At 37.8% G+C, this 24,417-nt stretch overlaps 1 protein-coding gene across 6 annotated transcripts in view; it reads left to right on the forward strand.

Annotated features, from left to right (window-relative positions):
* The window catches only part of HSPBAP1 (HSPB1 associated protein 1), a 71,354-nt gene that overhangs the window by 10,678 nt on the left and 36,259 nt on the right, over window positions 1–24,417 (forward strand). For 5 of the 6 annotated variants that reach the window (XM_060774672.2, XM_060774679.2, XM_060774663.2 and 2 more), the window contains exons 2-3: window positions 7,181–7,366; window positions 14,811–14,995. In XM_060774672.2, coding sequence (XP_060630655.2) covers window positions 7,181–7,366; window positions 14,811–14,995 — 371 coding nt within the window. The remainder of the gene's footprint in view (window positions 1–7,180; window positions 7,367–14,810; window positions 14,996–24,417) is intronic. The other variant, XM_060774689.2, reaches the window with a different exon arrangement.

Consider the following 24,417-nt stretch of genomic DNA (forward strand, 5'->3'; position numbering starts at 1 on the left):
ACTTAAAAGTTTCCCGACTTTGTTCAAACCTCAAATGGGCAAAAGGATAGCTGTGTGCTAATTAATGAGAAATAATTATGTTTTAAAAACTCGGGGACAGATAAGGCAGCACAGCTATAAGGTCATGGGAGACTGACTCCAGGCTTATATTGTATTAAAATAAATATATAAAAGAGAGCATGTTAAAATTGTAATAAATAAAACAATACGAGAATCTAATGTGTTGGCATGAAGATGCAGAAGCTTTTAAAATACACGTCCTTACAACTTGTTCTCCATTTTTACTATCTATCATAAAACATTTTAAAAAAACAGTTTTTTCCCTTAGTCTCTAGCCAGGGGTCATCATGATGGAGAGATGCTCAACCAGTTAATCACCCTTGAAAGCTTGCCTGTACATTACATCTGTGTCTACAGTTGTTGCTCACAGCTGGACACGTTTTTCTCTCTGATCTTGTTTTCTTTGTGTTCAGACCATGGCTTGATAACCCATAGATTTTCCCTTTGCTAAGATAAGAGACAACATATGGCAGGAAATTCCCCCCCTGTGACACAACCACTTTCTCCTTGTGCCTTGAAGCTGTAACATCGCAGAGGGTAAGGCCAAGGGCTAAGTCTTCCTGCCTTCTGAGTCTTCTAAATGTCACACTGTCAAGTGGTCTGCTACCTATGAAAGATGATAAAAATAAAAGCTGACCTATAGAACCAGTGTAAAAGGCAAGCACCCCCCCCCCCCCCACACACACACACACTGACTGATATTCCAAAAAAAGAAACAAACAAAAAAACCCAGCAGTTGTAATCTATTGCTGGTTGATTTTTTTTGCTTCCAGCTCTTCCTTTTTTTTTCTTTTCTTTTTTTTTGCTTTTTTGTTTTTAATTTGTACAGTCATTTCTCCGCATTTGCGGTTTTAAATTTTGCTAATTTGATTGTTCATTGACCTTTGACTTCCAGCTGCATTTGACTTCCAGCTGCATTTGACCATAGAGTCATGCTGCAACACCTAGAAATTTATATAAAGCTTTTCTCTCAGATTAAAAAAAAATTGCATTGTTTCACTTTCACATCAGTCCTGTTCTCCAAACTCCATTGAATGAAGAGGGCTAACTGTAGTTATTGTATTTATTTGATTCAATGACACAATTTCCCCCCTATATAAACATCTCTAAAAATAGGGTGTGTCTTAGAATAATGGATGCTTTTTAATATATGAAAGCTTTTTCTCTTTGTGGTATTTAAATTAGTGTATCTTATAATAGCAGAAAAATAATATTAATAAAGTATTTCAACTCCAGCATTGTACTTGAAAAGTAGGATATCAGTATTATAAATAAACATATACTACCTGTATCCCCCTTGATAGACATTGCAAAAGGTAGGAAGAATTCGAAGTCCTAATTCCTTGATAAAACATTCAGAGCAGATTGTAATTGGAATAACTTTCAAGTAACTGGGGAAAGGAGATTGTTGGTGATAACAACCTTTTCAAGTCTCCTCTATTTAATGTTATGTCTGTTTATAATGTGTCCTTTTAATTCCTGAAGTGTATTCTTCTTTAGTTTGCGGCCTCCTTAACTCTATTTACTTGAGGCAGTGGGTGGGGCTGCAGATCATTTGACTGTTTAGAATGCTATTTTAAAAGGATGAGAATTGAGCCTTGAGCCAGCTTGAGTATAGAAGACTTTCTGAGCATAGAAGCCAGTGTAGGAAGTTAGAAAACTGTTGATGCATGTATTCTTTGAAAGTAGACTCTTATGAAAGAGAACTGTACAGAGCAATATAGTTTTTGATGAGACTGTGAAAGACAATAAGTTAAAGATACAATCTGAAACCTTTTCAAGTTTAACCTGGCAAGAAATGTGCCTGCATACTAAAATACATGAAGTTATGAGTAAAGCAAACTTGTTATTTTAAAAGGCGTCTACTTGAATCTTTGTCTGCTGAGAGCATCGAATAGAAACAAGGTATCTATGTTCTCAGTAATAATCAATTAATCAATAAACTAAAGGAACACCTCCATAACTCTGTTGCCTAATAGGTTTTGATCCTAACAGATCATAATCCATAATCCCCAATAGGTTGTGATCCTAACAGGTCATCATCCTTCTCCCAACACAGATAAAAAAACCAATTTTCTTTGTCTTTAATAATTGGTTTCTATAAAAATGTTGGGGTAATCCATCAATATTCAGAAGATGTTTACTGTTTGTAACCTTTTATTGTGTGATACTGTTAAATTTGTTTTTTAAAAAGCAGTTTCTTGCGCTTAATATATCCCTTTAGACTGAGCATTTATTGTAAATCTGTGGTGTTTATCCAAGGCTGCCAGCTTCTCAGGTTGACAGTTTCAGTGGGTAATATAAATCTCAGGGCTAAATTGAAATCGGAAATTAGCATAGTCCTTGCCATGGTGCATTTCTTGTCTTTTAAGGGGAGAAATAGAGGTAAGAAAGATTTTTTAGAAGCTGCTTTGCCATTTCCTTGTGTTGCAAAGAATATTTAATTTGCTATAATTGTTTGCATTGGCTTATTCTTGCACCCTATACTTTTAAAAATACTTTGAGTAATGGTGCGCACCAAAGAATTTTAGAAGAAAATCAGCCTGTGTTTTATAGATTATAGCATGCTATTAATTGTGTATATCATGACAAATTATGAATTGCTCTTAAAGAAATGGGTATACCCTCGTATTTAATTGTTCTGATGTGCAACATGCACAAGGACAAGAGAACAGTAATATGGAGAAAAGGAATGGTTTCCTGTTGATAAGGGGATCAGGCCAGGCTACATTTCATTACCCTATCTGTTTATCTTGAACACTGAACATGTATACATACAGTGGGATTAGACTCAGGGGAAGGAGGCATGAAAATTGCAAGAAGGAATATCAACAATTTAAGATGTATAGCTGATATCCTATCACTAGTGGAAAATAGTAAATATTTGGAATGGTTACTGAAGAAAGTCAAAGCAGCAAGTGCAATGGCAGGTTTACATTTGAATGTTAAGAATACAAAATTAATGATCACAGATGGTTTACATCACTTAGAAATTGACATCGAATATCTCAAAATAATTCAAGATTTTCCATACCTTGACACAATTATCAATCAGAATGGAAATTGCAGTCAAAAATTAGAAGAAAACTAGGACTTGGAGCAGCAGCTAAGAAGGAACTAGATAAGATTCTGAAGTGTTGAGATATATAACTGAATATTAAGGTTTTGAATGTTTGTGTCATCATATTCCAAATATGACGGCCCACAGGGAGCTCTGGCGTGGGCTGGTCCATGAGGTCACGAAGAGTTGGAAATGACTGAACGAATGAACAACAACAACATTCTAAATACTATGTGTGATTGTAAAAGCTGGACAATAAAGAAAACTGATAGGAAAATAATAAACTCATCTACAGTTTTGTAAAATATCAAAAAGATGAGTAGAGAAGGGCGGGGTACAAATATTTGAAATTAATAAATAATAAATAAATAAGTGGGTGCTAGAGCAAGTCAAGCCTCAACTCTCAATAGAAGCCAATATGTGTAAACTGAGGGTGCAGCTACACACTGTAGAATTGCTGCAGTTTGGACACACTTTTGCTGCAATGGCTTAATAATATGGAATCCTGGGAATTGCAGTTTTCAAAGTCTGTAGCTTTCTCTGCCAAAGAATACCAGGGCCTCACCAAATTGTAACTCCCATGATTTTATGAATGAGATGAACAATGAAGGCATTGGTTTTATATGTATTATATGTTTTAATGGTTTAATCGCATGTTTTTATAAACTCGCTTTAAATGTTTTAAATTATAGTGTACATTGTATACTGTTACAGCACCGAATGGCTGCCGGGTTGTAAGTTGCCTTGAGTCACTTTTGAGTTTGAGAAAAGCAAGATAGAAATAGTGTAAATAAATAATAAAAAATAAGTTTATACCATTGAAAATTGGCAATAGAAATCATAGAAGCAAAGAGTTGGAAGAGACCTCATGGGCCATCCAGTCCAACCCCCTGCGAAGAAGCAGGAATATTGCATTCAAATCACCCCTGACAGATGGCCTATCAGATGGTGTCAAACTGCATTAAATTTACAGTGTAGATGCATTCTGATACTTTAATGCTCAGGACATGTCACAAGAAGACATGACTCACTGGAAAAGGCAATAATGCTTGGAAAGATTGAAAGCAGGAGGAAAATAGGAGGGCCAGATTCCAGTTAGATAGATTCAATCAAGGAATCCACCTCCCTGAGTCCACAAGATCTGACCATCTTAAATTCAAGTCAACTTGATTGCCATTAACAACTAAGTAGATATTTTAAAGTAGAAGCTTTTATTTCTATTGGGAAAAAGAATGGTTGTTTCCCCCATGTCAGCAACAGATTGTATGTTCATCGCAAAATGCATCCTCTGTACATCCTTCAGTTAGCAAACTTATGTATTGTATTGGACTACAGTAGAGTACAGTAGGATGAGCTTGCAGCACTGCCTAGTTTGGAAGAAGTCAGCAATGCCATCAGCCAACAAAAGAACAACAAAGCCAGCGGACCGGATGGGATCCCTGCTGAAATCTTTAAAGAGGGAGGACCCGAGCTGACACACCAACTCCACCAGCTCATAGAAAAAGTGTGGGTGACCGAGAAAACCCCAGCAGACTTCAAGGATGCCACCATCATCACCCTCTTCAAAAAAGGGGAAAGAACAGACTGCGGAAACTATCGAGGTATCTCTCTTCTAACCTCCGCTGGGAAAATCCTCGCAAGAATCCTTGCAAACCGCCTTCTGCCCTCTCAGAAGACACCCTCCCAGAATCCCAGAACGGCTTCCGCCCCTCCAGAGGAACTGTGGACATGATCTTCACTGCACGACAGCTCCAAGAAAAATGCAGAGAACAAAACCAACCTCTGTACATGGCATTCATCGACCTTGCAAAGGCATTCGACACAGTGAATCGCAGCGCTCTCTGGACCATCCTCCAAAAATTGGGTGCCCAAGCAAATTCGTGAACATCCTGCGGCTCCTCCACGATGACATGATGGCAACAGTCTTGGACAGCAATGGCTCCCAAAGTGACCCATTTAAGGTGGAATCGGGTGTCAAACAGGGATGTGTTATTGCCCCAACTCTATTCTCCATCTTCATTGCTATGATACTTCATCTTGTTGATGGGAAGCTTCCCACCGGAGTGGAAATAATCTATCGGACAGATGGCAAGCTGTTTAACCTCAGCAGACTGAAAGCCAAAACCAAGGTCACAACAACATCTGTTATAGAACTCCAGTATGCTGATGACAATGTCGTCTGTGCGCATACGGAAGAAGATCTACAAGCCACTCTCAACACCTTTGCAGAAGCATACACAAAGCTTGGCCTGTCACTGAACATTGAGAAAACCAAAGTGCTGTTCCAGCAGTCACCAGCCAACCCCTCTCCAATGCCAGAGATACAGCTTAATGGTGTAACATTAGAAAACGTTGACCATTTCCGCTACCTTGGCAGCCACCTCTCCACCAAAGTCAACATCGACGCCGAAATACAACACCGCCTGAGCTCTGCAAGTGCAGCATTTTCCCGAATGAGGCAGAGAGTGTTTGAGGACCGGGACATCCGTAGGGATACCAAGGTGCTTGTCTATAAAGCTATTGTCCTCCCAACCCTGCTATATGCCTGTGAGACGTGGACTGTCTACAGATGTCACATGCAGCTCCTGGAACGATTCCATCAGCGCTGCCTCCGGAAAATCCTGCAAATCTCCTGGGAAGACAAGCGGACAAACGTCAGTGTGCTGGAAGAAGCAAAGACCACCAGCATTGAAGCGATGGTCCTCCAACATCAACTCCGCTGGACAGGCCACGTTGTCCGGATGCCTGACCACCGTCTCCCAAAGCAGTTGCTCTACTCCGAACTCAAGAACGGAAAACGGAACGTTGGTGGACAGGAAAAGAGATTTAAAGATGGGCTCAAAGCCAACCTTAAAAACTCTGGCATAGACACTGAGAACTGGGAAGCCCTGGCCCTTGACCGCTCCAGCTGGAGGTCAGCTGTGACCAGCAGTGCTGCAGAATTTGAGGAGGCATGAGTGGAGGGTGAAAGAGAGAAACGCGCCAGGAGGAAGGCGCGCCAAGCCAACCCCGACCGGGACCGCCTTCCACCTGGAAACCAATGCCCTCACTGCGGAAGAAGATGCAGAGCAAGAATAGGGCTCCACAGCCACCTACGGACCCACAAGGAAACCCACGATGGAAGACCATCTTACTCGTCCAACGAGGGATCGCCTAAGTAAGTAAGTAAGAGTCACGCATATCCAATCTTTGCTTATCTAACATTCCGTATTATTCAACGTGCCTTGGCTGCTTCTGTCTTGGAAGAATAAATTCAAGGTTCTTCCTCTTCCTCAGAGAATAAAAACAAGGCTTCCCTTCCTCCCTCCCTCCCTCCCTCCCTCCCTTCCTCTCTTCCTTCTCTGGCGCCTGCACTGGACTCCGCTTCACTCCTTACTGTCTCTCTCCTCCTTGGGGCTTCGCATTCAGCCCAGGCGAGGCTTTGGAGAAGTGGCCTCTGTGTGGGTAAAGGGGGAGCCCCACTGAGGCTGCCCTGGCTGCTCCCTCGGCATCACTCTCTGGCACTCTTAGCCTCAGTGCCCATCCTCACCTCGTTCCCCTCCCTGCAGCACCGGCCAGTCTCTCCTTCCCTCCCCCTTTTCTCTCCTCCCCCTCACTCCAAAAGAGAAATGTTTGCTTTATGGAAGAGGGAGGGAAAGAAGGAAAGAGGACGGGCACAGAAAGCAGGAGGCAAACCCTCCCTTTGCTCAAGTTTAATAGGCCTTTGTATTATCCGAGATTTTCACTTATCCAACATTCTGGCAGCCCGTTTATGTCAGATAAGCAACACTCTACTGCGATTCTAAATAATTAGAGCTATGTTGCATATTAGGAAATCATAAATATTCATCAAGATAATTGTATTTAGGATGTCTGTATGTTGTTGTTTTTTTTAAAAAAATTAGCATTTAAAAATGAACCCTTCAAAACGACAACAAAAAATTGATAAAGCAAAAAATTTAAAACATTGAAGGGGGAGAGGGAAATTTAAGCTTAATGATTAGTATATGATGGCACCAGAGATGTAGATAGCTGATTTCCCACTACTGACTGTTTTTTGCAATCTGTTTTATGTTGCAGATGACAGCATCAGACCTTTTACACCAGAGCAAGCCAAAGAAATTGTAATGTCTCTCCAGAAACCTGCCGTCTTCTGCAACATGACTTTTGACTGGCCAGTACTTCATTGGAATGTTTCATATCTTGCTAATCTATTTAAAGGAAAGAGAATACGTTTTAGAATAGGAAAAAAGGATATGGGGACAGGTAAGGAAAACAGAGTGAAGTGTGCAATCTCTCAATTCGTGGCAAGTCCTCCAAGTTGACTTTATGGTGGTATTGCTTTTTGTTTGTTTTCAGTAAATTTGTGTCTCCATTGGGAAAAAATGGGATATAAATAGTACTACTACTAAAATCACTGATTCTAGCTTCAAGCATTCTGGAATAAAACGTCCAAAACCAGCTCTAGAAGGATTAGAAAGAGTGAGCTTGAGAAACTTTCCTAGAAACGCAGCAAAATGGATACCACCAAAGATGTTTTGATGTTCCAGTTTCTATTTCTGATAGTAGTGGCAATTATGGCAAGATGTAAGAATGCATGAGGATTTTTACAGTAGAGGCTTTGTGTAAAAGTTCGCAGATTCTGGAAAATTTTGAACATTAAATTTATTGAATTAAGCTCTGAAAGTAACTGGCAACTACTTAGCTTTTTTGTCTTACGTATCATGTTTTCTGTTCAACCAGGACCATCAACCAACAGACTGTCCAGATGAATTATCATGTGGTATTTACATATACAAATACATTACAGTATGTTTTAAAGGGCATGCACAAGGCTTCTTTTACAGTGAACGGATGCTGCAGAGGATGATGACCGATAAATGATCCATAAAACATAGTGTGATGCAATTATTTATAGAGGTATACTGCCCATAAGGGAGTGAAAGGAAGTATGTGTGGAAAAGGAGAATACCTTTTAGTTTTAGGAATGCCTATGTTAAGTAAACCATCTTTCAGATGTATTTTTGTGAGATATATTTTGAAAGTTCTGTACCAAATAAATGCAATAGATTCTTACTGTGGTTTGGAGGAATAAAGTGGCATATAATATTCTATGAGCAAGCTTGTTTTTCCTTTTCCCAGTGGTATCCATTCCAAGGCACCTTTGGACTTCATCTACATCAGTGGATTCAATCTGTGTTAAAACACATTCAGAAATTTATTGGTGTCTAATTTGGAAGCCACCTTGAATCCTCTGCTGGGAAAAAGGTGGGATGTAAATTAAATAAATAAATGCATCTAGATGTTCTGTGTTGTAAATGCAGATCCTCAGCCCTAAACCTTTTGGCATGCTTCTTTAGAATTGCCGATGGAGTGAAATGATTAACAAAGATATAACAATGGCTTTCAGTGGAATTGATAACCTCTTTCAGATAACAGGAGCCTGAAATCCACAATAATAGATCTAATTCTGGGAAAAGATTCTATCTTTAGGTCAAAGTCTTTGTGTATCTTGCCAGAACAGACAGTCTAAGGGACAATCTGTTTTTCCTGAGGCAAGATGCTGTTGCATACTAAAACAAAATGAAGATGCCATTAAAGAATTTCCCCTTCAAGTAACTAGATGTATCTTTTCTCATCAAGAAAAATGATTCTAAAAGAATGCATGATTTACACAAATAGTGCCACGTATTAAAGTGTAATGTAAAACTGCTCTCTCAATTGCTTTTTTCTGTGCCTTTTTTCTTCAGGCTGATATTGTCAAGATTTCTGCATTTTTCTGATTTACTTATTCCATTATCATTGGCTGACTGTCCTGGTGATAGTTTTTAATTATTCACTTTGTACCTAATGAATAATTTTGTATTTCTTGCTGAATCAGAGATGAATTAAATCAAAATCTCTGCTTTGAGGGACATGAAATTAGCAATGAGTTTTTTTGGTCTATGCCATTAATATCAGGGTTTTGAAAAGGACATATCCATATCTTGAAAGACTGCACATTACTTGATTTCCAATTACTTTCCCTGCTTCATCTTGGGATCATGTGGTTCTCTGTACATGCTATTCTTTTTTAAATATTTCACATATTTTAACTTTTTTGATTAGCAGTTCATTTCTGTTCACATTTTGTGTGCAACCAGCCCTCTGTATCCACAGCTTCTGCATCCACAAATTCACTCAACCAGTGTTCAAAAACATGCAAACAAAATTCTAAAAATCGAACATTTGCATTGTTCACCATTGTATTTATAAGGCATGCCATTTTACTTAAAGGAACTTGAGCATTCATTGTTTTTTTTATCCATGGAGGATCCTGGAACCAAACCCAAGTAAATACTAGGTGCCCACTTTAATTCTGATTCCCATCAACTCATATGTTTAAAAGACTGACAAGTCTTAGATTCATAGTTTTTAATGAATTTAATTATATGTAAAGAGGCAAATGGGTATAATGGTTTAAAGCTGGTAGGCTGTTAGGGATTGTGGGAGTTGAAGTACAAAACTCCTGGAGGGCCGAAGTTTGCCCATGTCCACTTTAAAGTGTAGTTAATATATGTCTGCTATGCATATGGGGTATGATGTACCCCTTGTATCATGGGTAGGCCATTCTGAAAAATGCTGTGTGCTTGTGCGTGTATCTGTCTATTCACGTAGACACACAAGGAGAAATAAATGGAAGTTCACATTTGTTTTCTTTTTTAAATGTGTTTTTAAAAGTTAAACCTAAGAGAGACTCAAACACATTTAACAGCCATTTGAGCAGAAGCAATTCACTCATTTTGAGCCAACAGGATAAACCAGAGGGTCTGAAGTAATCAAGAGTGAAAACTAGTCTTGGAGGATCCATGCAGCCCGAGAATTATACCGTGACTAAAGCTGCCTTATAGAACCCTTTTAACACCACACATCTGTAGTACTGTGATTCCATTTTAACTCTGTTGGGAGGGCATCCTACAAAATCCTTAGGTGTTTAATTTGGTGAAAGGCATAATGTTGAGGCAATGATAAAAAAACCCCTATCAATTAAAAATACTAAAAGACCCGACTAACTATAAAATAGTGGCTATATACAATATCTGCCCTCGTCAAGTGCATCCTACCAGATGTGCAACTCATTGTCCTTGAAAGTAAACATTCTAGAACAGTGGTTCTCAACCTGTGGGTCCCCAGATGTTTTGGCCTTCAACTCCCAGAAATACTAACAGCTGGTAAACTGGCTAGTATTTCTGGGAGTTGTAGGCCAAAACATCTGGGGACCCACAGGTTAAGAACCACTGTTCTAGAGCTTAAAAAGGTGTGTGTGTGTGTGTGTGTGTGTGTGTGTGTGTGTGTGTGTATATATATATATATATATATATATATATATATATATATATATATATACAGACATGCTTTCAAGTTATATTTCAACTTATGGCAACTCCATACATTCCTTAGTGTTTCCTTTGGCATAGAATAAAGTATACAGGGTAATGGAAAATGCACAACTGTACACATCCCACATGGTTGCTGGAATTTCTGGGAGTTGAAACCCAGAATATCTGTTGGGACAAAAGTACTCCTCTTTGATTCTTAATTTCTTATTTTGGAAGCAAGTAAAGTTTCTGGAAATCTTAATACACCACCCAGCTAAATTTAAATGTTATATTGCTGACTCCCCAGTTTCTCTCATATTCTTAGTCAGTCAACCCAATAACAAGCTGGATGGAAAGTATGGTATCCAAGCTAGCCAAATAGAAAATGACAGTGATAGGAGTTTGTTCTTTTGCCTGAAGGAAATTAGAACAAATGTATGAGATTCGGGTGGCAGTAATTCCCATGCAGTCAGAGCAATGAGGAATGGATGCCCGCAGAGCACTGACCTGCTAGCAAGAATGAAAGGCGTCCATATTTAAGCAGCTGTACATGAGTAGTGGAATGAAGGCTAAATGATTGTTCTGTCATTGCCATTCAGGCAGCCCATTGCAATTTGCTTCCCCCAGTAACAATGGTTTCGGTCCAAGATATAATTTCATATATTATGTTTTTCAGTCGAAGGACGAGCTCTGATGAGAAATGAAGGCCTCTGATTAGCCACAGGAAATATGTGCTGTGATGCAAGGAAAAACACCCCAGCCATTATTCTTCCTTGTGTGGTGTGGTGGTGAAATAAGTACACAATAAATTCATGTATATATAGGCATGTTGATGTGCCTCCTAACTTGCTTCTTTCATCAGCCCAATATTTGAGATAATGCAAAATGTGGTTGCATTTTTTCTATATATTATATTATATTATATTAATATTATATCTCAACTTTCCATTTCAAAAGGGCTGCTAGCAAGCATAACTAAAAACAAATAAAATGATAATGTGAATTACTGACAACAATAAAAGGCTAGGTTGAGGTGTGTTTTCATGCTCTTCCTAAGACTAGGTTGAATTGGAACCATGACTGTGTCTCTTGAGAGGAATCATAGAATCAAAGAGTTGGAAGAGACCTCATGGGCCATCCAGTCCAACCCCCTGCCAAGAAGCAGGAATATTGCATTCAAATCACCCCTGACAGATGGCCATCCAGCCTCTGCTTAAAAGCTTCCAAAGAAGGAGCCTCCACCACACTCCGGAGCAGAGAGTTCCACTGCTGAACGGCTCTCACAGTCAGGAAGTTCTTCCTCATGTAATGGAATCCTCATGTTATGGAATCTCCTCTCTTGTAGTTTGAAGCCATTGTTCCGCGTCCTAGTCTCCAAGGAAGCAGAGAACAAGCTTGCTCCCTCCTCCCTGTGGCTTCCTCTCACATATTTATACATGGCTATCATATCCCCTCTCAGCCTTCTCTTCTTCAGGCTAAACATGCCAAGCTCCTTTAGCCGCTCCTCATAGGGCTTGTTCTCCAGACCCTTGATCATTTTAGTCGCCCTCCTCTGGACACATTCCAGCTTGTATATTCTTCAATCTGGGAACTCACTACTGCAAGAGTTGTTCTCAAACAAACATCCATTATTGATACAAATAGTTCAACCCCATGCATACTCCTATGCAATGTTATATCGACTGGGTATGTTATTTATTATTTGGGTTACATATCCCATTGTTAGATTGGGTTATGCAAAGCAGGCTAAAATAGTTATAAAGCTTACAGCCATTCCTTTTTCCAACTTTGCAATTAAAAATGGAAGACAAATGGCATATAGAAGAGAAAGAAGACTTAAGAGACAAAGCCAACACATTTAGAAAAAAATTAAAGTGAAAAATGAGATGTAGGGCACTTTGAAGAATGGCTTCTTAGCTTCTAACCCACAGTTTGCCTCTTGGGACTCAGAAGGGATGTTATTATTTTAAGTAAGGGAAACCCCATGTAGAGTTCCTTACCATTGGCTACATTGAGCCAGAATAATGTGAGTTGGCAGCCAAAACATCTGCAGGGTCAGGATTCTCCTCCTCTGTTTCTAAGTCAAGTTATGCTTTCAGTGTGGGCAGCATTAATTCACAGATTTAAAAGTAAACTTCTTTCCCAAATGGACAATTAAATTCCCTTTTTTATAGTACAAAATGGCCATGTTATTATATGTTGTATAACATTCTCAAGGGGCCGTTTTCTTGCTTCAGTCTTGCCACTAGGTAACCAGCAAAAGATATTTCAATATGTTTATCTGGAAGGAATTAACAACATAGTCTGGTTTCCAGATATGCTATTATATATGTGTGATTCTCAAGCATTTTCATCTGTCTTTTGCATCCCCTCTTGGCAAAATGGCTCAAGACTATCTGTCTATCTATGCACTACATGTACTTAAATCCCCAAATGCTGAAATTTTGACAGGCTTGACAGTATACAAGCTCAACACTGTTAAAATCCTGACATCCTAAACATCTCCATTTGCAAGCTTAACCAATATGTGTTGCTGACTGCTACACTATAGGGAAGGGAAAGTATTTTTCAGAAAGATGACTCTAGTACTCCTATTCCCCAGAACATACATTTAAAAATCCATAACCAAAATTAGACCTCTTACCCCATCCACATGAGGATATACTGGGCTTCTGTTCTGGCACCTGATCCTACAAAATCCCCTTGCGCTGGAGTCTCCATCTCCTCCATGGTCGCATTTGGACTTGTGAGAGGTACTTTAGTAAATTTATTTTTTATTTTTCTCATGCTGTGAACCTATGAAGCAAAAATTCAGTAAAAACCCTTCAAACCTTTATTTTTGGGACATTATATGTAATGGCTGTTAGGTTTCTTATTTGTTTAGTTTAAAAAGTACCATGGGTTGCATGTCATTCTTGTGTAAAACATTTAAGTAGAATTTTTCACAAACTTGTCCTGTGCACCCTGCACCATAGTTTCTACACACTCAGTTCTACCTGGAACTGGGATAATCTAAACCAATTGTGGGATTGTCATTGGATCCTCAGCAATTTGGACTTTAAACTCTCATAGGCCCCATCCAGTATGACTGATGGTAGTGAATTGCTGGAATTGCTGGAATTTTGTTTCAAAATATCTGAAGAGCCATAGGTTCTCAATTCCTAAGTGATTTGAACTAAGAGCTGAAGGGCAGAAAACGTAGGGTTACATTCATACCTAGTCTTTGGCCAAGGTCCACTGATGTACTTTTTCTGGATTCTGTTGCTACTACCAGAATCAATTATTACCACTTCCTTGTACTGCCCTCATATACCCTAAGCCTATACTGGAGAGTTGGAAATCTTCTCAAAACTACCTGAGCAGCTTTTTGGTACCATGGAAAACTACAGGGGAAGGGGAGAGGAATATGTTTCTTGTAATAAAACATATGGAAGTGCATAATTGGAAATGGAAGTATGCTTTAGATCATTGGTTCTCAACCTGTGGGCCTCCAGGAGTTTTGGCCCACATTTCCCAGGAATCCCAACCAGTTTAGCAGCTGTTTGGATCTCTGGGAGTTGAAGGCCAAAACATCTGTGGACCCACTGGTTGAGAACCACTGCTTTAGATCTTGACTCTTGACTTTTCACTCCTTTTGCTAGCCTTGATCTGAAAGCCAGCTCCAAGCTTTGACTTGTTAGAAGAACAAGGGAATGCTTCCTGGGATGGAATAGTTTTTCATACATTTGGTAAACAGATTGCAGTAAGGATGTAACTTACTGTAAATCTGCATTACAATCCATAAAGGTTTTTTCTCTCTACCTGGCCAAAAAAATGGTTCATTTAATCACTTCTACTTGTAAGAAGAACCAGGTAGGAGTGATTTAGTAGCATGCATATGTCTGCTTGCTCTTAAGTAATCAGATCAAATTTGGTATTGGGCAGAGAAAGAATATTTTGAAGGAATCTGTGCATTCATTCTGAAAGTTTCTAAAGAATGGTTCCTGCAAATGCATCTACAATTCCTCAGTATTTCTCTGTGTTAAGGAGATTTTTTTCCCTACAACGACTTTTCAGAAAGTCAACCATAAGCCTCTGAAACATACTTTCCTCTTATATCACAAGAATCTTGTCACTGTGGAGATGTGAGTAAAAGAAAGATTGCCTATTAGAAGCTAAAATTGTCCTACGTGCGGCATTTTTGGCTGAGGCATCCAAGCTGCTGTAATTTCATTTGTGGTTTATATTGTATTTAACCAGCAATTGGAGCCAAGAAAATAATTTATAGTTTTATCTTCGAACCTGCCTTGCTTTTCTTTATTATTGGTGTAGTGTTCAGTGTGCATATAATGTTGTCTCTTCTATTTCTTTAGCTCCTCTGTTTGAAACAGAGTGCAGTTATGTAGAAGCTACACTTGAAGAGTTTCTTGCCTGGAGTGGAAGACAGCCTTCTTGCTCTTCTGGACCATTCAAGGCTTACGATTTGCATAAGTACTGGACTTATGCTGACTATAAGTACATTGCTCAGCTGTTTGAAGACAAGCCAGAGCATTTCCAGGTACAATATTACATTTGTTCTGTAAAATGTCGCAGCATAATAGGAACATTCAGAAAACCTTATGATTATTCTGCAGCCAGTCTAGTGTAATAAAAATTGGTGTAGCATTTAAAAAAAAACAAAAACACCTATTTGTCACATTTATAGCCAGCTTTTCTTCCAAGCAGCAAGGGTAATGTAGATAGTTCTTAATGCCTGGCTCCTAGAACCATAAAGCCAAGGGGGACATAATAGGCCAGCTACTCTTTTCAAATGCAGGGAATATATAACTGGAATATCCTGGCTGTCTAGATTCTTCTTAAAAGACATCCAGAAATGATCTGCTAAATCATTGGTGCCATTATGTTATCATAACTTTGAAGAGTTTCTACAAATAGATCTAGTCCTGCTTTCTGGGAGAACAAGCAGAGAATAAGCTATTGACAACCATTGTGACAACCATTCAGTGGTGCTGTGCCCCCACTCAGGCTGATTTCAAATCCAGCTATTCATATTATTTCTCCACACCACTGGATATTTTTTTTTGCCTTCCTAAACTTTTCTATTCACTGCTTAAAGTACAGTGGTGTGACAGTGGTGAGGTATTTTAAACAGAGCCAAAGTCTGTTGGTTTTGTGGCTAAATGAAGTTTGAACCTATGTCTCCTCCATTGTAGCATAACCTCCCCATTTCACAGTATGAGACATCTGTGGTTCAAGTCGCACTATCATGTGACATGAGCAGCCTCAGAGTCACCCTAACCCACACATTTAGTTACATATTTACATTTTTTTTCAAACTAAGACAGGTCCCTAACATTCTCATGGGTGCGATATTGTTGTCATTTGAAGAGGGGGCTGACATGTTTCAGGAGGTTCCTTTTTCAAAATCAGAAAGCATATGTAGATGTAAAGCCAGACAAATATTTTTCCAGACATGAACACAGATGAACAATCATTCATGCTGAGCAGAATTAAGGTTGCTAATAACGGAGAGGGAATCCTTGATAAAATGATTATAATGAAATGTTACCAACAAATGCCTATTCAGATGAATGTGGAAATGCTTCTGGGTCAAAATAGCAAAGCCTAGTACTTCATTTTGTTGTCTGAGAGGTGTAGGCTGCGTGCAGGGGAAAAAGTTGATTCCATACTTTGAATGAAAATGTCCAGGCTTCCTGAGTGTTGTGGTTTAAAAATATAGTGTTCCCAACTTTTGACCATACTGGTCCCATCTTAACCACAAAGTAGTGGTGCACAAAAAGCTATTTAGATCAGACCAAAAATCAGATCATAGTAAATAGTATCTGTGATGTCGGAGTTCACCAGAACTGTTACAACTAGTTAACACTGACCAGAAGGATATTCCTGGCCTGAAAATTGGTTTCGTTATAGTGTTCTCTAGGCTTTGAAAGTTACAGAAATAAATTTTTCAGTGTTTCTTTGCCTGACAAGAAACCTATGTCTGTTGATAACTTTTCTTTTCTTCTAACTTCCCATACTGGTATCTGCTGTTTTCATTTAGATTTTATTTAGATATTTTACTAAGGTGACTTGAAGGGTACAAGAAGGGTAGCTACCCCCTTTTTTTGTTTGGAATGATTAATAGGGCCATTTAGAAGTTGTTTGAAATTTAGATTGCACTGTTTATCATTTACAGTTGTGTGGCTTAAGGTAATGATTCCATTATTTTAATGTACGAGCAGTATCTTGCGTCTTCCCGGACTTTTTGTTCACTTGATATTACATTACAGAATTTTGAGGTATAAATCAGAGGCAAGATATATGCATGAAGTTTAAATAGAAATGAGACCTCTTAAAGTGACATATGGGTATATTAGCTCCATTGTAAGCAGCAAGCAAAATAAATGTAATTCAGAAGTAATGTGCCATCTGTTATGGTTGGGGTACTTATAAACTACATTTCTTTCAGCTCTGGATCTTTTTTATTATATAAAAGAAAAGGGAAAAAGCAGTCCTTTGTGTCAGGATTTTAGTACTTACCAATTCCTTTTCAGATCATTGGGTAAAAACTATTTTGCCCATAATCACATCAGGTATTTGCTGTGGCTGAAGCATTTTCAAAATAAGCTCTTTTAAAAATCTAATATTGATTATATTCACTCTCTTTCTTCTTAAGTTGCAACCGAACAGAGAAACTACTTAGGTGTGAGATTAAAGTGTAGGGATGGTTATTACCTTTAACTTTATCACCGAAATAGTTATATTGGATTTTAACTTTTATGGCCGTGGAAAGCTGGAGGAGCAACTTTTCCTTTGTGGTTTCTTGACGCTTCTGAAAAATGTTTGTATTAGACTTCTGTAATTCTTTCTGTAAATCAGGTAAGCTCCCAGCATTATTCCATTCACTTACAAACTTATCTTGATGATTCCTTAGTATTGAATGTCGGAAAGAGAGATGCTACCTTCAGAGAATTTAAAATACCTTATAGAGGGTTAGCTTCATTCAATTTTTTTTAGCGTGCAAGTGTTCATTCCTGAATCTAGATATAAGCAATCTAGAAGAGTCCACTCTATTAAGTAGACTATCTATTCCCAAAATTTTCAGTCATGGAACTTTTTTTTCTCCCACAGAAGCCTAACTCTTTCCCTGATTTTCCCACAAAACCCAAACTCTGTTCCAAATTTCTTCCTTTTTTCATCTACTCCAATTGCCTGAGTGTTTTATATAATGTATTAGGTTTGGAAATAATGAGAAAACATGAAATATAACCAAAAACTTTTATTTTGATGCAAGAAAATGTTGAAAGTAATCACAGATCTTTATTTTGATACGGGAAATTATTGGATTCACACCTAAAGTGTTGAATGAAATTGTTTAATTTTTGTACTTAAAATAGTATTGAAATTGGGTGTTATGTCCAACATTTGAATATGTAATTCCAGAGTGGTATCCAACTCACGCCTAAATTTGTTTTTAATGTAAGCATAAGTTGAAAAACCTGATTCACATCAATAGGTGGATATGAATGAGAGTAGGGATTGGCTAGCCTTTTCAGCTACTGACAGCCATACATTTATCATTCCTACCAAAAAGTCATTCAATGGCACAGATTCAAATTTACTTTTTAAAGCAGAAGTATAGGCACTCCCCGAGTTATAAACATGTGACTTACTAATGACTCATAGTTAAGAACAGGGTGAAACAACAGAAAGGGAGAGAAATCTACCCTTCAGAATGAAAATTTTCTCCTGAAAGAGCTATCATGAGGATAAGAGGGAATCTCCACTTCTTGTTTCCACAAGAAGCCATTTTTTTTCAAAACCCAATGATCATAGGGACAGAAAGTGAGATGAAATCTTCTGAAGAATATATGTGAGGCATCTTCATATGTACATATTTTGCTCTGGGGAGGATCGACCCTTCTTTCTTCTGTTTTTTAAACATATATCAGAGTACTGGCCTGTGAACAAATTGATAATTGACCAACTGTTGTTTGGGATAAATAATAGTCATGGTTTTAGATGATGAGGCATTGAACCTAATGTCTATTAGATTGATAGTACCAGCCAGGATAGCACAGAGAGGAATTAAAATGTCCAAGTATACAAAACCAAAGAGATATGTAAATCAAATACCTAAGGCCAACGTATATAAATCAAAAGTACACCAATTTTCACAACTTCTCTTTAAACAGAGTTGAGTTCATTCTGATAACTCAGGATAATGGTTTCTTCTAATATAGTGAATTCTACTGTTTAAATATTATATGTTTGTACCACAAAGAACTGGAATATTTCTGTCTTTTTTAAAAACAAATATGTCTATCTTTCCTCTCACCTTCTGTTAGTCTTCTAAATGTAATAGGTTCCCAAGAGAATTAAGTGAATGATTGCTTAAATATTTAAATAGGCCTTTTCTTCCCCATCTGAGTAAGCCAAAATGAAGCTGTCATTTTCCGTTTTTCTCCCCCAACCCCAATTCAGGTTCTGTTCATCCCAAACTTGGAGGATTTTTCCACTCTTAATGTTGATTCATCCCAGACTTTGAGAGTATTATTTTTTACATTTATGGAAAAAATCCTCTACCTTTTTGTGTGCAGTTCTCCTGATAGTTTCTTTTTTATACACAATTTTGCTTCAGATCCATAATTTTACAAGTCATTTTTAATGCATTTTGGACTTTCTTTTTGATTATATGTTCATTTTTGCGTGCATGTATTTTTCTCTGAGATGTACTTTTGTATTTTTTTTAAAAAAATAGGAACTTTGTTTCAGATTCAGAGAAGTTCAATTTCAGCAGATAACTGGGTTTCCATTCATATGTTGGTTCAAAAAAGTGAAACCAGATAATGTGAACTAGACAAATTTCTCCCCATCTCTAGTCATGATTTGTCTATATCCTCATGCCATGATAATTTTTTTAAAGGAGGCTCACATTTCACATAGTATTCTCTTTGGGGACCTGCATATTCTCTGTTTGGGGACCTGCATATCTAAAGCACTATGTTCTACTGCATAATCCTCATTGAGCTTTCCCTGAGGCTCTTCCATCTAAAACTAAATGGATGGTGACCAAACAGACCAAACAGAGAACCTATGCAGTCATAGCAATCAGTTTATGGAAATCTTTCTCCATGGCACCTTGAATGGCATCAGTTGTGTTTCTTTCTCAGTGCCAAAGAAATTTCTATTTGTTTGGTTTTCCAAGCTTGGAATATGATAAGTTCAGGATGATCTTTTAAAGCTTTGGTTGTGCTTCATTGGTTTTAAAATAATTTTCTTATATATGTGTGAACATGGTCTCACGATCCCTGGCAACGTATGGCCAGCCCATGAATTTCATATGGCAAGGAATATCGAGAGGTGGTTTTACCAGTCCCTTCTTCTGAGATATAGCTACAGCAAATGGTATTGATTGGAAGCCTCCCATCAAAGTACTAACAAGGGCTGATCCTGCTTAGCTTCCAAGACCTGAAAATTCACAGAATGTTAGCCCAAAATATTTTAAATAGAGAAGTAAAATATACTCAAATGGAACCACCAAAATAGTTAACAAGATGTATGATGTTAGTTAATTTATCTAAAGTTTAATATACTCTTAGACTTCAGTATTAAGTGACATTTTATGTAAGTATGAGAAGAACAGTTGAAAAGCATATGGCAAACTTCTGTAGCAATTAGGGAAAATTACTATGCCATACCTTTCTAGATTTCAGACTAAGAATTAAGGTTATAGCTAAATTGAGCACTTACCTGCATAAGATAAGGTAGATATTTCTCAGACCTGAAGAATCACTTTCATTTGAAAAACAAACGAATTAGAATATATCAGCCTATTAAGCATAGCCAGACATAGTGTGGACTAAAAGGAGTAGACACAAACATTTACATCACCCCATACACTGTATTATTATTATTATTATTATTATTATTAGTAGTAGTAGTAGTAGTAGTTTTTGTATCCTCCTCCTTCTCTCCCAAATCAGATTCAAAGCAGGTCCAAAGGAGACTCAAAGTGGTTGTATAATGGATTATGCACGAACTCTACATGTAAACCCTATGTATGTATTACCAGAGATCAGGGATTTTAATGGAGCATTCTAAAACCGGCCAGGAGAAAAGTGAATAAAGGTCTGTCAAAAGCAACCAGCTGATAATGCCTGTTTTACAGGGTAAGGACACTTTGGCTAAGTGAAAGTCAGTCATTGTGGATAGATCAGAGATTTTTGTATGGCACCCAGAGATCTACCAGTATATCCCAGTCTACTTTCCAACATCTCTTTTCATAAGGTGTTGTGACATCTTATGAATTGATAACTGTTTAAAAACTAAAGAAGGAAGAGTATGAAAATATTAAGATATTTTTATTAACAGGAGTTCAACTGCATTTGTTTGTACTTTGACAGCAGCTTAACTTAATAACGTATAATAAAGGAAGAGAGGTTGACCATTATTGTAGCCATGATTTTAACACATGATTCATGATGATAAAATCCCAAACAGACTAAACAATCATCTTGATTTTCAAGATGGAGTGGTGCATGAAATTCAGTAATGAAGTGCAGCAGGGTTATGTTGGAACAAATGAACCTTGTATCACATGCCAGTGATGGATTTTGAATTGGCAATATCTGCGTCAGAGAGTTCTTGAGGTCATTTTGGGAGACGTAGTGTCATCAGCCCAGTTTGCTACTGTTGACAAATGAGTTGGCAAAGTGTCAAACATTGTTGAAAAAGCTATTGAAATAGGTTACCGTTCTTGTTATATACTGTCAAGCCGAGTACAGTGATCCTATCATAAGGTTTACAAGACAAAATTTATGAAAGAGGGGTAAATTCCCATTGCTTTCACTGCTCTCATACGTTGAAAAACTATGACTACTCAAAGGTCACCCAGCAGATTCCCATTGCAGAGGTGAGGATTCAAATTTTAATTTCTTATTATAGCACTCAAACCAGTATACTATACTGACCCTCAGATTAGTATTGTGATTACACAAATTGGTAACCCTGTTCAGATGCCAGGATATCCTGAATACATAGGGGAAAGGCGCAGGTTAGTCCTGCTTTCTAAACCTTATTTGTTTTCACATGTGGAAAACAGTCTCCACTCTGCATGGAGGCTTGCTCACATGGTCAGTGGTTCATAATTGTGTGGAAAGGCTGTACATACAGAGGACAAAAGTCCTCTTCAAACTTTGTTCTTCAGACGGAGAAAACAATAGTGGAGGCAGGGAGAGATAGCCTGTGTCCTCTTTCCACAAATGTAGGTTAATGCTGTCTCAAAGAATTTATTACATTTTTGCATTTGTATGGTTTGGTGCTTCTAAACAAGTATGTGGGCAGAGTTGGAGGTTTCAAGTGGAGTCTGTTCTCTTCAGTATTTTGTCAGTGGCTTAGTTGATGGGAGTGGATGGAATCTTCATCAAGTTTGCAGATTATGCAAAATTGGTAGTTTTAGGTAACACAGTGGAAAATAGAGACAGGGATTTTAAGGGACCTAGATAAAATAGAAAACGGAATTGAAATTAATAAAAGTTCACCAGAAACAAATGAAAATTCTATATTTAGAATAAAGCCAAATGCACAGGTATAGGATGGGGGATACTTAGCAGTACTATATATGAGTACAGTATTAAGTTCTGGAGTACTATATTCAGTTCTTGATGCCCCATTTTAAGAAGGATATAGACAGGTTGGAGTAAGTTCAGAGAAATTCAATGAGGAAAAAAAATGAGGCATGTATGAAAGAAAAAAAAATGAGACAAGTTGAAAGAGCTGGGCATATTCAGTTTGATGAAAAGGAGATTGAAGGGTGACATGATCATACTCTTTAAATAGTTAAAGCATGTCACAAAGAGAAGGCTCCTGATTTGTGCCCTGCTGCCCCAGAGGGTAAGGCCAAGTCTAATGGTTGAAGTTAGAGGTGGGTAGAATTTTGATTATATATTAGAAGGAACGTTTTAACAGTGAGAACAATTTAGCAATGCAACCAATTGATTGGAGAGGTGGATGTTTTGAAAAAGAGCCTGGACAGCTGCCTGCAGGAATGTTCTAGTTGGAAATCCTGTATTGAGCAGGGTGGTTGAACTTGATGATTCATTAGGCTTCTTTCAACTCTATGATTATAAGATATGCCCTTCGCAAAAGCCAATATGTTAGCACTTTCTTCTATAAAGAAACCCTTTAAAATCAGTCATATATATATATATGACCACCAGTGATGAAGCCTAACTAATTTAACATAGTTGAGCATAGTATGTTGCAATGTACTTTGATATTTTTTTGCACAAATTCCAAACCTGTCATCTTCCTTTAAAAAAAAAAAGCTTTGGCAGGACACCTCTTTCTCTTCTGTTGTCCTTTTAATTTGGACATTCCTTTGGCAAAGGTTTTATAAGCTATTTTCCAATTGATTAAAAAAAACCCACCCACAATACATTTAATGTTCTTGGCAAAAATTGCATGCTTTCGCCAGACTTCACCCAATGTCAATAGAACAATTTCCTACCCAATGCCAAAGGAACCATTTCACTGAAAGGATTCTGCCTTCGAAAATAATTGAATTGACTTTCTCCTGGTCTTCAGCCAAGTAGCTACCTGTCCTCCTGCACTTTGAATCCAGATTCATAGATGCTGATATACCTGGTGGTATTGAAGGTTATTTGACAACACTGGCAGATTCATCTTGTTCAATTTATTAAAGTATCTGTAACTGTTTTATGGATATGTTCTTTGAGATATACTTTTGTTGGCTTGAATCCTAACTGGATGCCCATGAATGTAAAGGATTCCTTCTATTCATAGATGAGATTGAGATACAGCAGAGTTTTTTTTTCCTTGCTTTTTGAAACCAGCTATTTCTCCAGCTGTTCCATATTCTTCTTGCCTTTTAGAGCTAAATTTGAGGGAACCAAGAGGCTGCAGTGGAGATCAGTAAAAATTGTCCTCCCACTTATGTGTTTGAGCCAAACATATTCAGAGGACATGCCAGTTGGGGTAAATTTGGGAATCACGGCAGTGTAAATATATGATATATTCTATATCAGTACAAGTCAATCATCTTTTTTTCAAGGAAAACATCAAGGGCAAAATGGTGGTGGTATTAATTTTCCCTCAAAAAAGGCATTTTTTAAAAAAATCATCAAACCAGCTAGAAATGGTGCTTTGAATGCAGTATCCCTGCTTCTTGGCAGGGGATTGGACTGGATGGCCAATGAGGTCTCTTCCAACTATATGATTCTTTTCTATGATTCCATGACATTAACAATGGCCTCCCAAGACTAGAAATTAGAGCTGATCACTCATCAAAGTGAGATGACATTTTGCTTATTAATTTTCTCTCTTTTTCAAAATAAGTTCCAAGAGATTTTGGATATAGCCTGTTATTGGTTTCTTCAATCAAGGGCATTAAAGAAATAGTGGGATTAATCATTATGTTTCTTATACTTGTCATACAATGAGCAGTAGGAAAAATATAGGCAACAATTTTGTCATGTAGCTACTCTAGACCTGCGATAAATTTCTTCGTATCATAAATCAGGATGATGTAGAGAACCCATATACATGATCAACTGCTTGGGAGAGAAACAGCTTAGTCGTTTGTATTATGACGTGAGATAAAATGGTTATCCATAGATGCCTTTCACAGCTTGCTTCATATGTGAAGACACAGAGGAAATTTGCAACTCACCCAATGGTTGATCTGACTGATGGATCACAAAGAGTTATTGGTAGTTGAGTGAGGTGGAATGTAAATAGGTTTAAAACCTATTTTCTCTTCTTTAAATGTTCACCTCCACTTTCTCTAAACCTGATTTTGAAGTGTTTATATACCTCACCTGATTTTTTCCAATGGCACTTATACCCTAAAATAGTGTATTATATGTATGAACAGGTGTAACCCTCTGGAGATTTTGAACTACGGCTACCATAATCCTTTCTCCATTGGCTATGCTTGCTCAGGCTGATGGGATTTGT

This window comes from Anolis sagrei, chromosome 1, assembly GCF_037176765.1.
Source record: "Anolis sagrei isolate rAnoSag1 chromosome 1, rAnoSag1.mat, whole genome shotgun sequence".
NCBI classification, from domain to species: Eukaryota; Metazoa; Chordata; class Lepidosauria; order Squamata; family Dactyloidae; genus Anolis; species Anolis sagrei.